We start from the raw sequence: 15,444 nt of genomic DNA, 5'->3' as shown, positions 1-15,444 counted from the left end.
TTAATGTTATCAACATTATTTTTTATTACAAAATTTTGTTAATTACCTTTTGTGCACAATTGACAGTTACTTGTAGGTACAGTAAATGTTTGTCTTTTTAAAAGCGTATGTTTCCATACATTGGAGCGCGACGGGTTAAAGAACTTTGACTTTCTAACTTTATCTAATGCAAAGCCTGGAGAACCGACAAATCTTTTGTGTCGAGCTAATAACATACTTTTAACAAGCGATGTATTAGCAATGATAAATTGACCGGGTAAAAGCTACATCGCACTATTGAATTCTCTTCCGATTTCTTCGACGGTTGGACGTTTTCAAGCAATATGCAAAATAATGGTGTGTAATTATACGGAAACGAAGAGATGCTGGCGCCATACGTCGCGAATCAAACACTTGTTCGCCCGGTTCGGGAGCCGCGGAACGGGGTCCGCGAGAACGGGGTTCGCGATTCACGGGACGGTCCTCGCGCACATGCACGTGCAGCTACAGGTGCAGTCTCGTGACGTCAGTAGCCATTGTTCGCTGTTCTGCGAGCGGTGGAGGTGCGCGGATCCTATGTGCCGTGCAATGACTGCACGCCGCTTTTACGAGCCTTTCTTCGCCGAGCCGAGGTGTTCTTTTTCGGACGAACGAACGGTCCGTTCGTCTCTGCCTCTCGGTGCCGGGAGCGATGTTGCCGAGAAACGCCCGGAACATGCAACGGCGGTCAAGATCGATGCATAGATCGAATGCGGCAATGCCATTATGCTCCCCTTAAGCGTCTCTCCGGCAACGGTTTCGAAATTTATTATTGTGCCACGCGAGTAGAGCTCGCAGAGTTCCTTGCTAGGAGCAGGCGTTTAATTTTAAATATCTCGATTGGCGTTTACAGAATTCTCGGTACTATTAATGAATGTCTAATTAAGCTCGATATCTATCGCGACCTTGCTAGAAAACATTTAACTACTGTCGCGTTTTCTCGGGAGAGTCGAGGCGGTACGTTTTCGCATAAACAAGTATATGCATTTGATATCGCGATACCGTAACCGAGCAACGTTCACTGCTTTCGACCACGCGAGGAAAGCCCGCAGTCCGTATAAGTCGCGAGGTGTAAAACTTTTACCGCAGCGCGCGCGTTTCTGCCACCGTAAACCGCATACGCGTCTCAGGAGAAAGAAATTCGTCGGAGCCCCCGGGCCCAGCATCCACGGAGTTCCGGGGCACCGAGCTCCCGGAACGCATTGTAGTATGTGCGCATTTGCAGCCGGTTCGACTACATTTCGTGACGACGCTCGCGCGCACATACACACACATACACATTCTCTCTCTCTCTCTCTCTCTCTCTCTCTCTCGCGTCGCACGTGCACAACGTGAACGCACACGATAAACATGTCTCACACGTATGCACGCAATACAGAGACGTTCGAGAGGCCCCGAATCTCCTTTCGAGTGGACCCCAACACGAGGGGCCCGCTGGACCAGACAGAGTCCATATGCAAAACACATGCGGAAAGCGATTGGCTCGCCGGCGGAGACCAGTGTAACCAGCCGCGGCGGTCTGTCTCCCGACGCCGGGACGCGGGGGCCTCGCATTATACATCGTCGCATGTCGTTATCGAGCGATTAATTCGGGCCCCTACTTTGTACGTCGACGTCCCCGGCAGGGGAGGGGGAATAATCGACCGCGATACAGGGAATTGCGCGAAATGGAGATTAATCGCGCGCACCCGTGGTTCGCGCCGTCTTCGTTCAGTCCGTTGAGCATGACGCTTGTTTTCTGCGTCCTGTTTACGCGGACCGAAAAGGAGGGAAGAGGAGAAGAGAGGCGGGAAAGATCATGAACTCGTCGCGGCGCTAGAGATTACCCTCGGTGACATCATATCGCGATGAAAATAAAATACCGCCGCTAATCGGGATTCTTAAGAACGCACTTTTTAAATGTCACGTTCTTCTTGCATTTGAAAATCACGTTGAAAATTTAAGCAATGAAACAAGACAGAGAAAATGTACATTTTAAATCTCTCTCTCCCTCTCGTTTTATTAAATTATAAAAAATTATTAACAAATACGTGCAATTATGTTTAAGGAAACTCCAATGTTTTCGTTCGCATGTGGCGCGATTGCGTACCTGCAATTGTCGTAAGTCGTAAATTAGCTAAATTAGCCACGATTACTCTCTATTACTTCTCGGCCAGCAGGCCCGTATTCCCTTCTCGCATTAACGTGATACTGCGTGAGATTGGATTCCTACGGGAATCCTTTCGCGTTACGAAGAACCACAGGATGTTAAAGCGCAGCCGAGATTCCAGCGTGGATACAACCACCCACGTACGAACGTGTTCGTACCCGGCATTAGGCTAACGTGATTTGATCTCTGACGATGTACACGCACATATACGTACGTCCATCCGTCCGTCCGCTCGTTCATTCGTCTGCTCGCCCTAACGTTCCCTCCTCGGACACGCCTGGAATCACAATTTCAAATACGCCAGCGGATAGCGTAACCTACGCGCGCGAAATAGCCAGGGTACTTTTTTCGAGGCAAAATCGAAGGTGCTTAATAAAACGAGAGCCGGCGATCAGCGCCGCGCCATATGGTGAGCGATAAAACGTATGCGTTGGGCCTTTAAATGTAATTGTACATCTTTAGTCACGTTTTAAAATAAGTCTGCCTTAGAAAACTCGCGCTAGCTGTGCACGATCGTGACTGACTTTTGAAAACCTACGAGAAAAGTGTGAGGGATTCTCGCGACCGATCTGATTTTTTTACGAGCGGAACGAGTGTATTCTTTCTCTTTGGAAGGACGACAATTTCGTCGAAGGGGTGTCATTAAGAACAGTAAATTTATATCGCGAAAGGTCAGTAACATTAACCCACCGTCCGGGGGTACAAATTGCGCCGATATATGATCGCGTTTGTATCATATTTCTGCTACCAGGTACCGGAGAGCAGATACGGATAGCGTTTATGAATCGTAGCGCCTGGCGACTGCATCGCGCATTCAAATCACCGGTCAGTGCTCCGCTTGGCTATCTACCTCCGCGCGGCGAACCGGGGATCGCGTTGCACTTTCGTGCCGTGGATATATTAACGTAAATGTTGCGGGGACTCCTCCGTATCTTGCGCAGAAGATGCCGTATTATCGAGTTGCTGCGATCGGTTGCGGGCGATAATTACACGGGCGTAACGTCGCCCTCGGTTGAAAAAGGTATTTAAAGAAATTCTATATAACTGTTTGGATAAGTACAATGTGAGATTCTGCAAACTGAAATTTTGCGAATCAAGATTCTACAAATCGCCGTGTAAATCAATTGCTCTTGGTAATTTTACTATTATTCGCCTTTCGATATCCCGTTTCATTACTCCTCGTAAAAAGTGAATGGCGCCGACGGGCACATGTTTAGGACAATTTAGTGATGTCGTAAAGACACCGTAGTCAGGCAATCGGCAAGTTTGTGATGTTGAAGGGAATTTGTTGCGTAATGTAAATTTATTTTTTATCTTGGGCTTATAAAAAGGGACAATAATTCGTATAAGCGTGCAGAGCGAAATTTTCATTAATACTCAAATCGAACTTTTAACGTTCTCGTCATTTCTATTCTTATTTAAGCTTGCTTCCTTGCTTGCAGTTTGTTATCGCAAACTGTAAACATTTTGTTGCAACTCTAAAAAGGAACTCATAAAAAGTAACACTGTATTTAAAATTTATCACATTTTAATTTATTACATGTTCTTTCCACACCCCCAGAAAGGATTTCTGAGACAAAAATATTCTTGACGCATTTATATTTCTCACAATCTCATTTAGTATAAAAATAAGGCAGCATCAAAATAAAATCAATAATTCTTATTCTCCTTTATCGAATTAAAAAATATTGACTTACTATTGTATATTGAGACAAGAGTAACTTATATAAATGTAAGTTATTATATATATTCTTGCGTTTCGAATAAATTTTCTTCCCTCTTACAATGCACGCAGTTGTCACCGCGATATTCGACAAAAGACGATACATACTATCATTTTATTCTAGAATTGAGAAGTTTTCATTTATAAGATTAAAATACTCCTTTCTCTATAATAAATATGATTGGCGCTATATCGATCCTATTTTATGATACATTGAAGTGTAATAGCATTGGATCCGGAAATTTTTTCTGTCGGTGCATTTACAAGTTGTCAGAGGAGTAAAATAAAATATTTAGTTTTCTTATTTCCACAAATATTTGTCATACGAATAAGAGTTTCGTAGCTTTGTATTTTTCTTAGAATCAAGTGAGAAAAATTGCCTCAGGCAATGCAATCAGCAACTCACCCTGACCGGTGTTCCTAGATCCCCATGGCACAGCGCACACCGGTCAACACGGGTAATTTCTCTCTCTCTCTTTCTCTCCTTCTCCTTCTCTCTTTCGTCACTGGTAACGTACCGAAATCCCAAAATCACGCGCACGTTTCACTCGCGGACGAAGCGCGTGGAAAAGGAAAGAAGAGATAGGAATAGAAAAAAAAAATGGAAACGAGTGCTCGCGGAGGTCGAAAATCACGAACCGCTGAAGAAACGCCGACGAGTAGCACGTTCCGCGGCAACTTCCCCTACGACAGAAGCGGACTTTGAGTCTTCGGAGTCTCGGGGCCCCGGCCGCTCGGTCTCGGTGCGAAGGACCCACGGGTCTTTGCGCTTGCGCATCGGGACCCCTCTACCGGTTGACAGGGCGAAAGGTGGGAGGAACGACCGGCAACCCCCTTTCTGCGGACCTGCTGCTTTTCGCGGGCTGCCTGCTGTACGTGTGCGTGAACATTATGTTTGGCTTTATCTGCGGGTGTAGCCTGCTCAGGTGGCAGCACCTCGCCTGATGGGTGCACCTGATGGTAGGTCGAGGAACGAGGGAAGCAAGGTGTATTGGTACCTGCCTATCTGTCTACATGACAGCCGATACCGATACTTATTTACGATATGTCTACCCTCTTTCTTGCTGTAGAACAAAAGTGCTGATAAAGATACCGATATCTTTTTTGGGTCTAATTAAATATCTAAATATCAAATCTAAATAGACACTTTCTACTTTAATCTTCACAAGTTAGTAGATAATAAAAAAAAATCTGACTTCGAAAGACCCAAAAGGACTTGTAAGTGGATCAGTTCTAAAAAAATGGATCGTTTGATATTTCCGTCAGAGTTTATTATTTGGATCGAGTAAGTTGGGTTTCACTAGATTTGGGTTAAACAGTACGAGTTAACAATGGGAAGCCTCAATCAATTGTCGACTTCAAACTGTACTTTTCTCCATCGTGGAGCTCTCGATTCCAGCTCGATTCCACGGCGTATACAGGCAAAGGGTTAACTTAAGGACGTATTTCGGGCACACTTGCCTCAGTTGCGTCAAAGGCGAGCGTTTATTATATAACTGCATTAATCGCAATCGCGTTGCCCTCGACCGTGTGTTGTTCCTTCCGGCTGGGGGATTCCGGCATTCAACCAGCCGGGACGGCAGATCCGTAGGAATCCGCGACGTAACGCCTTATGTCTCGCCGTTGGGAATCGCGGGGAGGGAAAGGGGGTCCAAGGTGTCGGAGGAAGGGGAAGCTAGGGCTTCGGCGGACACCTCGATGCACACCGGTGAGCTACGCCGTATGCGTTAATAATTCCCTCGTCTTCCTTTCGTTCCTTCACTTCGCTTTCGTGCCCGGCTGTGTTTGAAGAGAGTAGAACGAGGACTCTCAAATTCTCCGTGTCTCTCTCTCCTTGCTTCCCTCTGCCTACTCCCTTTCATTGCTTCCTTCCGCTCGTACGTCACACGAAGCGCCTTTTTCATCTTTCCTTCACTTTACGAGACTACTCTTCGCTTCACGAAGATGAAAAACGTAACTCTTTACGCGAGTAATGTTGATACTCGATTGTCGTAAATGGCGAGATTCTGTTAGACTTAACATCGTGCATTTCTTAAAATTTATTTCACTTTAATTTGCTTTCCGCGAGAATTTGACATATCTCACTCGGACATAATAAACCTCGTTAAAAGAACAAAGTAGATTTTATGTGCCAATCGTCGATCTTGCATGCAACAATCGTGTAGCGCGGTGAGAAGTGCCGAATAGAGTTCTGCTAGCACATTGTAGAAATAGCCGAATCATTTACCGACAGGTCGATGCACACGAGTGAACACGGCGATCTGTGGAATACGAAATAGTTACGGAAACACTAGTTATATCTAGATAGCTTTACGTATTGCACATTCTCGTGCAGATGCAGCGAAATTATTTGGGAGGAGGATACTTGAGCTCTCGCTTGGAGAGTACTTGAGTTTCTCGCGAGAAACTTGGACGTTGGAGTAATCAAATAAGAAATTAAAAAAAGTTTCTGCATATATTTGTTACGTGAATCAACAATTTTATGTAAAAGAAGATTAGTTGTTTAAAAATAATATATACAGCTGGAATATCGTTTCTACGATCGGGAAGATGTATGATTTTCAAAATTGCGCGCGTTAAACAATATACAGTAACAATAGCAATTACAAATTAATAGTAATCGATAGTAATAAACAGTAACGCATTCTGAGATTTGTAAGAATACAAAATTGTATTTTTCTGACATTACGGCACTTTTAAAGTAAGGCGAATTCTGTGAACGAATCGACCGTCACAGTTTATTTCTTGCCAGGTGGCATGCAAATGTGTTATGCTTTATGGTGGACAAATGGAAGTTCGGCTCTGGAGCCAGTTATAGAAGAAGGTCCATCTAAGTTTAAATATCTTAAAATGATGATCAAACACTTTAACAATGTGTCCTTTCTCGGAACCGCGATTATCTGCCATTTAATATTTGAGTTATGAATCATCGACGCACACATTCGCACGTGCCGAGTTCACGGAACGGCGCCCTTTTTTCGCATTGTTATACATTCACACTCAGGAGCGAGAAAACAGACGGTCGCGCATGTACATTGTTAAAGAATTCGTGCACGTTCGTGGGCGTGTCGCGTATGCGTGAACAGCTTGGAATTCAAATCGAGCGCAGGAAAGAACTATGCTCGTCAGGCACGACGACGTTCGGAAACCCGGCACGGGTCGTTAAAGGCATTGAAAGACGTATGAAAGTGAATTTCACGAAGGAGAGAGGAAAGGATACGCATCTCCGTACGGAATGCGTTAGCTTCTAATACGGCGTGAACGAGGCGGGAAAGAGAGAAGTATTATTATACGTAATATTTTGTACCGCGTTAAAATACCGAGTGGTCAGAGAGTCTTCCCTCGTTTACCTTTCAAAGAAGTTCAAAGTTTTATGCGTAAAAAAAACCTATATTAAACAAGATATTTTTCTCGACTACTTTTTGCTGCCTGGTGTGTCAGGTAGCTCTATCATTGTGTCCTCGTACAGAATTGCGTAAGAGCATTCGTAAAATAATAATAGCGTTCAAAGGATTGTAGAAATTATAATTGGGAATTATATATTTTCAATAACAACATTTTTGTTACAGACTCTCCTAATTTATAATTTACGTGCATTTACCCTCTATTATTTTATTTTCATAAAATTATCTTACAATGAATTATATGGCATATTGTTAAAAAACTCCCTCACCCACATATACATACATACATACACACATACGCACAGACATATATGATGCGTGAGTGACAATTATTCAGCGGTAAAATAGCAGTAATAATTAAAACGGTATATGTACAATTTCGTTATTTAGTTCCCTTGATTCTCTCTCGTGTGAACAGTTGCAGTGATGATTGGCAATAATCACACTGCAAGCTTGTTACGAAAGTCATTTGCACGTGATATCGACGACACCATTAACACCCACAACGTCCGTTACCTTTTTCCGTTGGCGCTCGAACCTAGAATTATGCGATTATGCCGTTGCAAGTACAGGTTTGTGCAACGGTATAATTGCATAATTCTAGATTTAAGCATCACCAATTGAATACCGGCAACGTTTTCCGATGCTGCAAAGTACGGCAAAGTATTCGATATCGATGCCATTTTACATTACAACGGTTAATTTTATAGCGAGATCGTTACATCACTTTGCTATAACTCTCTACGCTGTTAAAATTTATATAAAATGAAGACTCTTTATTGGCCGTTACGTAGCGTCGAGTTGCGAGCTATAAGGGTATTTCATCTCTAAGAAGCCTCTAACGCCTTTCAACGATTTGATTTCTAACGCATCTCAACTTTCATATGACAAGCCATATCGATAAAATATACGTACATACGTTGTGAACAAAGAGTAACATTTAACAGGTGTATCGTTAGAGAAGTCGATAATTTTATGTGCGTGCCGTGTAAATTTTGTAGATAATAGGACTGACCTTCTTCTGGAGTATAGACATTATTATTGGTAATATGTAATAGTAACAATAACGGAAGAATCGAAGTCGAATCGAGAACTTAATAGAAAAAATACGTTGCAGCGTGAATCCGTTAAGGGGTTACAACACTTTAAAGTCCAAAAAAACCCAATTTTCGGTGACTTTTTTCAGAAATATAATAAACGTAAATGAAAATCTGTTTATTTTTATTTATTCTCTATACATTGAAGTATTATAAAAAAAATTTAATGAATTTTTTAACAAATTAGCGGCGCCAGAGCCTTGGATGTAAAGTGCGGAAATCGCCCCACGGGCGGAAACAAAGCTCCTTCACCCTTTGAGCTGGAACCAAAACCAAAGATGTTTGAAATATATGTAACATTTTCTTTCGAACTACGTACGGTCTTTGCGATAAGTCGAAAATTGTGGTTTTTATAAACACTTTTGTGCGAAATTTTTGTAGCAAAAAGTGCAATTTTCTTTTCCAACGCGCACTATTTTTACAAAAAATGGTATTTTGCAAAATCCGTACGTAGTTCGAAAGAAAATGTTATATATTTGTCAAAAATCTTTGGCTTTTTGTTCCAGCTCAAAGGATGAGGCAGCTTCGTTTCCGCCCTTGATGCGACTTCCGCAAAGAGGCACTTTGGTTCCATGGTTTTGGCGCCGCCATTTTGTTGAGAAAAAATTTATAAAAAATTCTTTTTACACTTCAATGTGTAGAGAATAATAAGGATTAAACAGATTTTTATTTATGTTTATTATATTCCAGAAAAAATCTCCGAAAATTGACTTTTTTGGGGGGCTCTTGAGTGTTGTAACTCCTTAAGTAAATCGCGATAAAGCGATCGCCGATAATGCATTCTCGTGAATACTGCTTGAAGCGTTTTATGCACCAGTATGTCTTATTCGACTTCGTTCTTTCGGGATTGGTTGCTTCAACCTTTAAATGCTGTGACTTTTTACGTACGCAGTCTTTGAAATCTTAAATGTAAGGAGACACCAAGAATGTACTGAAAAATCACGATTTACATATTACTCTGAAATTGCATTTACATTTAATTACAGATTACATTCTATTTTATCAATTTTCTAGTCTATCAATCCTAATTAACGTTGTATAAAAATATTCTTATAATCTTCTCATATTGTAAAACTTACTTAACTTAATTAAAAAATTAAGATAGCACGATTAAGACAGTGCGGAGACAGCGAGAGAATGAAACTCGCGTATTTAAATGAGGGTTCAACCGTTTTCGCATGAAGAGTTTTTCTAATTATTATTATAATAATTATCGTAGTTGCTGTCGTATTAATCCTACTATGATAACAGTGAATGTAACTCAGCATTGCGACGCATTACGTTGCACTTGAAGTTATACATACATGGTCTGTCCAAAAAGTATCAGGACTGATTTTTCCTAGCCAAAGGGAAGGAGAAGGGGGTGGTCTGTACGGGCAGGGAAATTAGTGGGAAATGTCAGGTATACGACGCGAATTGCCTCTGAGCCTTTGCAGAGTGTAGATCACGCCCGGAGTGAGCAGTTGTTTTGTAGTGTCGTCAGAAATGAAAATGCAGCGCGCGATTGAACAGCGGTATGCGATCAAGTTTTGGGTGAAACTCAAACACTAAGACGTCGATCAGAGTCCAAAAGGCAAGAGTCTTAGCACCGAATTTTTGCTGAAAAAAGAACTGAAAAATTCGGTGCTAAGACTCCCACCCCTTTCCCTTGGCTAGAGAAAATCAGTCCCGATACTTTCTGGACCGACCATGTATATATGTTATATAAAATTTGCGTTACCTTCGGTGACGTAGAATATTAATTCTAATTATACTGTGCTAAAGGTACAGCATGCTATTTGCACAGCGTAATAAGAATTAATTTAAATAGACATACTTAAGCTATTCCTTTTTGTCAATTTTGATTTTATATCACTTTTATCGCGATATGATTGTAAGCTTAAATGGGCTTTACGAAAAATTATTTATGATATTATCATATATGTTCCATCATAGCTTGCCGGTAAAGTGAATGATGAGACTTTTGTCTGATATTCTTTTAGAATAAGAAACAGTCTCTTGTGTTTCCGCTCAAATATTGCAGTTTATTGCGGAGATTGAGCGACCGCGATGAAAGCCAGAGTGTGAACGACGGCGTGTAGAGTGTCAGAATCCTGCGCTGTACTCTCGTTGCCGTTTCTAGACAAGATGTTGACTGTTCGTTATCATGTGGTGAGCTCCAGATAACGTTTGTTCTCTATAGAGCCGTAGCTGTGGGAGTAGCGGCCGCTGTACGATGCCCTGGACCATGCACCAGCTCTATTGGAATAACTGTTACACACGATCAGCGAATTCATGCCGCCGGGCCTGTCGATCGGCACACCCTGGCCCCGTCCGTTCTGATGCAGACTACCGCTGCCTAATCGGCCGCTCTCCATCAGCGGTGCCCTGAGATCCTCGACCGTGCCAACGTCGGTGTACGGTTTGGGTGCGCGGGCGCAACTGCTCAGGAACACTGCGGCTACCACGCCCTGCGAAAAAATCATAAGCAACTTATATATACGGCTCAAATAATTATATTGTTTGAGGAACTCAAATCCGAGATATTCGCGCAGATAATCGAACTTGGTTGGTTCTCGAAATTCGAAAAGATTTAAGTTTTCGAAGAGTTTAGTAGGATTCAAGTAAGATGAAGTTTTATGCTCCGAGCATCACTTCGAACACACACGATTCTATCTTTGGAAGGAAAGATATTGCATTAGGCTGTGATGCTTCGTTGTGAATATTTCACAGTTAATTTGATCAACTAAGAGATACAAATTGCATGTAAAACAAATCGGACGTACCACTAACATGTGAAGTAACACGATAAACATAGAGCCATGTCTGAAACCGACGTTGTCCAGCAGAATCCCAGCGACGCTGGGACCGATGAAAGCACCGAGAGCGAAGGTACTTGTCCACAATCCGCTGATGAGACCGTAAATTTCAAGACTATTCGGAAATCCAAACGATCTTGACATGGAACAGATAGGTGACATCGTCAGAAGTATTGTCGATTGTATAATGTTAGAAATTTGTCAATTGCGTAATATAAACTGCAATCGACGACTTGGAAATTTTACGTTAAAATAATGAAGATTTGTATGTTTCGGAGTTATTCGTGTGCGACTTACATGGACGTTCTCAAGGCATCCGTGAAGCTCGCAACCAGTTGAGCAGCCATGCCTAAGCCGTGGATCACAAGGCCGCTGATAGGCATCCAGATTATGGTGGGCGACGGGATGAACGGTGCTGGACCGACCAGCGAGAAACCGACCATCACGAGAAAGCAGCCGGCAATGGTTGCTACCTGAAGAGCATCACATATTTTTTGCACCAATATATATTTACATGATATATCTTAAGTCTGATACAATCCGCCTTGGGGCGATGGCTAACCCGAGATTACCCTCGGAATTACTTGTGATATAATTTAAGGGGGTAATTCAATTGAAAGCTCGAATTTTCTGAAGAATTATGGTGATCTTAATTTTTCTGCATTTGCATTACCTTTGGATGCCAGTAACTGTCGCAGAGCCAGCCCCATGCTGGCGCAGTTATCGCGTAAGTGCCGCCGTTAATGACAAACATTAAGCCGAGCACCACTGGGCTCAAGTTGAATTGCCTCAGATGCGGTTCCAGCGTCGCTTGCAAAAATCCAATGCTCATGCTCGTTGCGATTATCGACATCGAGGCGATCATCACGCCGGGAATTTTCAAAACTTGCATTACTCCTGTGAATCATAACGAATAATGCATTGTACGTAAAATCGATACAGCCCCAGTCACATGGTTTAAATATCCGTTTGGTACCTCCGGTGTTGTGCGCATCATTATCGCTATCGTCATGCACGGGTAGAATGAATGCAGTGCTGACGGCTGCCACGAATAACGCTGAGCCAAGGACCGCGAATGGTGTGGTATATCCACCTATCTATAATATCATGCGATATTAATAATATCCTAATTAACGTTACTGTCATTTAGATTAAAATTATCGCGTGTACTGTCAGTGCGAATTACTTCGCGAATATGTATAAAATGCAGATATCTGCATTAAGGTAATGTCACTTGTAAGAACACATTACCTGATAGAGTGCACCTCCAACTGTGGGGCCTACGATAAGGCCCAAGCCAAAGAATGTTTCCAAACTCGCGAACGTCGTAGCAACATTGTTGGGAAATTCTTTAGCGATAATGGCAAAGCTAGCTGTTAGAAATGCAGCATTTCCCATTGCCTCCACAATCCTGATCAAAAAGGACAGGATTATGAAGGGATAATGACCATCGACTTTATCCAATAAGCCGAAGAATATGGCGCAAGTGCCTGTGGTCAGGATACCACCATTGAACAGAAGCTTCGGTCCGATTCGATTGAGCTGCGAAAGACAATAAATTAAATTAAAAGGCTGCGATAAATAATCTCTTTAAATATTTTCGTTAAAGAAAAATAAACTTCAAATTGATTAAAGAATATGCCATTAAAAGTGCGCGAGAAGTGCGATATCTTATAAATTTGCACTTCTATACGTAAAATAAAATATTTTTGTATATATTTCATACAATTTTGTATTCTGTAAATTTTACAAATATTTTATAAATTTTATAAACAGTTATAACTTTTTAGGATCTTCGTAATAGCACAACTTTTTAGAATTTTGAAATATTTTGAATAGAAATTGAACGTGTGAAAAATTTTATAAACGTTTTAAGATACACAATTTTCTCTCCCCGTTGAAATTATTTGTAAACTTTCGATTATTTTCTCTGCGGAGAAACGTGGCTGTAAAAGAAATCGCAAGTATTTCAGGAATGTTTAAACGCAGTAATCGGCGCCTGAGAAATGGCAAGCTTTGTGGCTTCATGTTGCAACCATAATCATTACGTAGGTTCATTTGCGAATCGAATTTCATGAACTTGTAACATTTACAGTACTGTATATATTTCCATTTTATTACTTTTATTATTTTTTATCTCTTTGATATTTTACACACAGCGATAGCTATATTATTCGTAACACATATTTTAGCACAGATTAGATATTTAGGACGTGCATGAGTGAGCGTATGATTTACGACGAAAAAATCAAATTTTATTATTTAACTTTATCCAACTAACGTAACGAATTGACATATGGCGTAAGGTCCATGTCATGACCTTGAAAATGCGTCTTATGCATGAATTGCTAATTATTTCATCACTCACATTTTGTCCGTAGAACGGGCTAATAATGAAAACCACTAGCTCGAAAATCCCGAAAACCAGCCCATATTCCGATGGCGACGCTCCCTTTTTCTCGGCCTGTGGAAAAGAAATGTTCATGCCAATGTACGTTTGCACACGTCCGTCAATATTTCGAGCCGTTCGAAATATTGGCAAACTCGAAGGCACACCGAGCTGCGCAGCAGCTCGATTATCGCGTCGCACTGCAATTAATGTTCGTCGAGATAATATCCCGATAAACTTTGGAGCTTTGCTCCACGCGGCGGGACTACAAATCGAATTATCGAATGTCGCCGTTTGTCTCGCGATAGACAGACAACATCCTTAGGCACGTGTTCCATCCGTGGATATGCATTTGACATATATTTTTTGGGGGAATTTGTTTAAATTTGAGAAGAGTTAATAATCTCTTTACACCTATCACGATTTATGAAATGGCGTAATTTTATGTACAGTCAATATGATCACGAACGTGATCACGATCGAATTTTCAATAAAATGCATGATCATCCTTTTCATTTTATAACACTGTACGCTCGCCATCCGTGCGTTCCTTATTAAAAGAGTTAAAAGAGAAATGAGACAAAGAATTAAAAAGATTTAGACGGGAGGTTTGAGCAATGATATTATTATGCAATGAGGAAACAAATTATGATTATTATAGGCAAGTTTGTTGATAGGTCTTATTCCCCTAACTCTGTGCTTAACTATCAGTTTCTAACGAGATAAGTACGTATGTATTTTTTATTATGGAGTAGTAAATAAATTCTGACGTGTAATAACGCAATCCGATAAAAGTTTGGAGTAAAAACTTCTACTTTTTCTTATGGCAAAAAACATTACGACATGTTGCAAGCTTGTACTCTCTCTTAATAGTTTGATTTATTTTCGCCTGCTCTTTTCGCGATAGAGTTTCTATTAAGAAAGAAATTAATCGAACCTGCCAGACTCCTCGACTTATCGAGAAGATTTCTTCAACAAACGTTAACCTTTGCACTCTCTGAAAGAATGATGCGAACTCGAATAATTCGACGTCTTCGAAAGCACTTTAAATATCATATGGAAAAATGTAGTATTTCATCAACTCCAACTTTTGCAATCAACTCTTTCATCGAGCCCAATACTTTAATGAGTCCATTGAAAATTTAATTACATGCATATAACGAAACGCATATATTTTATATAATATTTATATACGAGTATTCTATATTACGTTACAAGTTACATTATATTTTTATCATTTGGGGTTTTTTATACATTACAGGTTAATAAATGAAATGCGACGGAGAGACAAATCATGGAGAATACAAAGTAACGCGATAGTGATTGAAAATACTAATTGTGCCACATCAACGAAAGATCCATAGCGTGCGAGGAGTATTCACATTCCGCATTAAACGAAACTTTCTTGCGATTATATACGTTGTTAAAGATAAATATTAGAACAGTGTTATTCATACGGTATAAAATTTCTTTTTCTGAAACATAAATGATCTTATACATTTCTCTGTATTCTTGAAATCCAAGAGGGAGAGATATTTAAGTATTCCATTTCTGATTATTTACTGCATACGTTACAAGGACAGTAAGACAATAATGAGACTATTGTAAACACTTTCGATCACTGTGTTCGAAATTCGTATCTCGTCGACGATAATTTCGACTGATTGTGAGATCTGTTTTAATTTACAACTTACGAAATGGATTTGCGTTGTGGCACCATAAGTCGATCATTATCGTCTTGTTGTGTCTATGAACGTGTGTAACTCAAACATCGCTATCACTTGAAATTGCGCGAGGGAATCTTGAGGATGGAGAGAGAGAGAGAGAGAGAGAGAGAGAGAGAGAGAGAGAGAGAGAGAGAGAGAG

General features: G+C 41.0%; 2 protein-coding genes across 3 annotated transcripts in view; both read right to left on the bottom strand.

The window, feature by feature from the left end:
* LOC105568617 overlaps positions 1-4,614 on the bottom strand; it is a 44,006-nt gene extending 39,392 nt beyond the window's left edge. The window contains exon 1 of the mRNA XM_012024424.1: positions 4,297-4,614. The gene's annotated coding sequence lies outside the window, so the exon portion shown is untranslated. The remainder of the gene's footprint in view (positions 1-4,296) is intronic.
* Positions 4,615-7,415: 2,801 nt separating this feature from the next.
* The window catches only part of LOC105568615 (MFS-type transporter SLC18B1-like), a 10,246-nt gene continuing 2,217 nt past the window's right edge, over positions 7,416-15,444 (bottom strand). The window contains exons 2-9 of one of the 2 annotated variants that reach the window (XR_001009441.1): positions 13,558-13,653; positions 12,441-12,731; positions 12,166-12,286; positions 11,863-12,086; positions 11,487-11,662; positions 11,157-11,325; positions 10,083-10,841; positions 7,416-9,711 (exon numbers count right to left, since the gene is read on the bottom strand). Coding sequence is in view for 1 of the 2 variants with exons in the window: in XM_012024422.1 (XP_011879812.1) it covers positions 10,536-10,841; positions 11,157-11,325; positions 11,487-11,662; positions 11,863-12,086; positions 12,166-12,286; positions 12,441-12,731; positions 13,558-13,653 (1,383 nt within the window). In the remaining variant the exon portion in view is untranslated. Of the gene's footprint in view, positions 10,842-11,156; positions 11,326-11,486; positions 11,663-11,862; positions 12,087-12,165; positions 12,287-12,440; positions 12,732-13,557; positions 13,654-15,444 lie in introns of both variants that reach the window. The other variant, XM_012024422.1, reaches the window with a different exon arrangement.

Source organism: Vollenhovia emeryi, unplaced genomic scaffold (assembly GCF_000949405.1).
Source record: "Vollenhovia emeryi isolate VEMERY1.0 unplaced genomic scaffold, V.emery_V1.0 DF939128.1, whole genome shotgun sequence".
Classification (NCBI taxonomy): domain Eukaryota; kingdom Metazoa; phylum Arthropoda; class Insecta; order Hymenoptera; family Formicidae; genus Vollenhovia; species Vollenhovia emeryi.
This window is presented reverse-complemented; position numbering and strand designations above follow the sequence as displayed.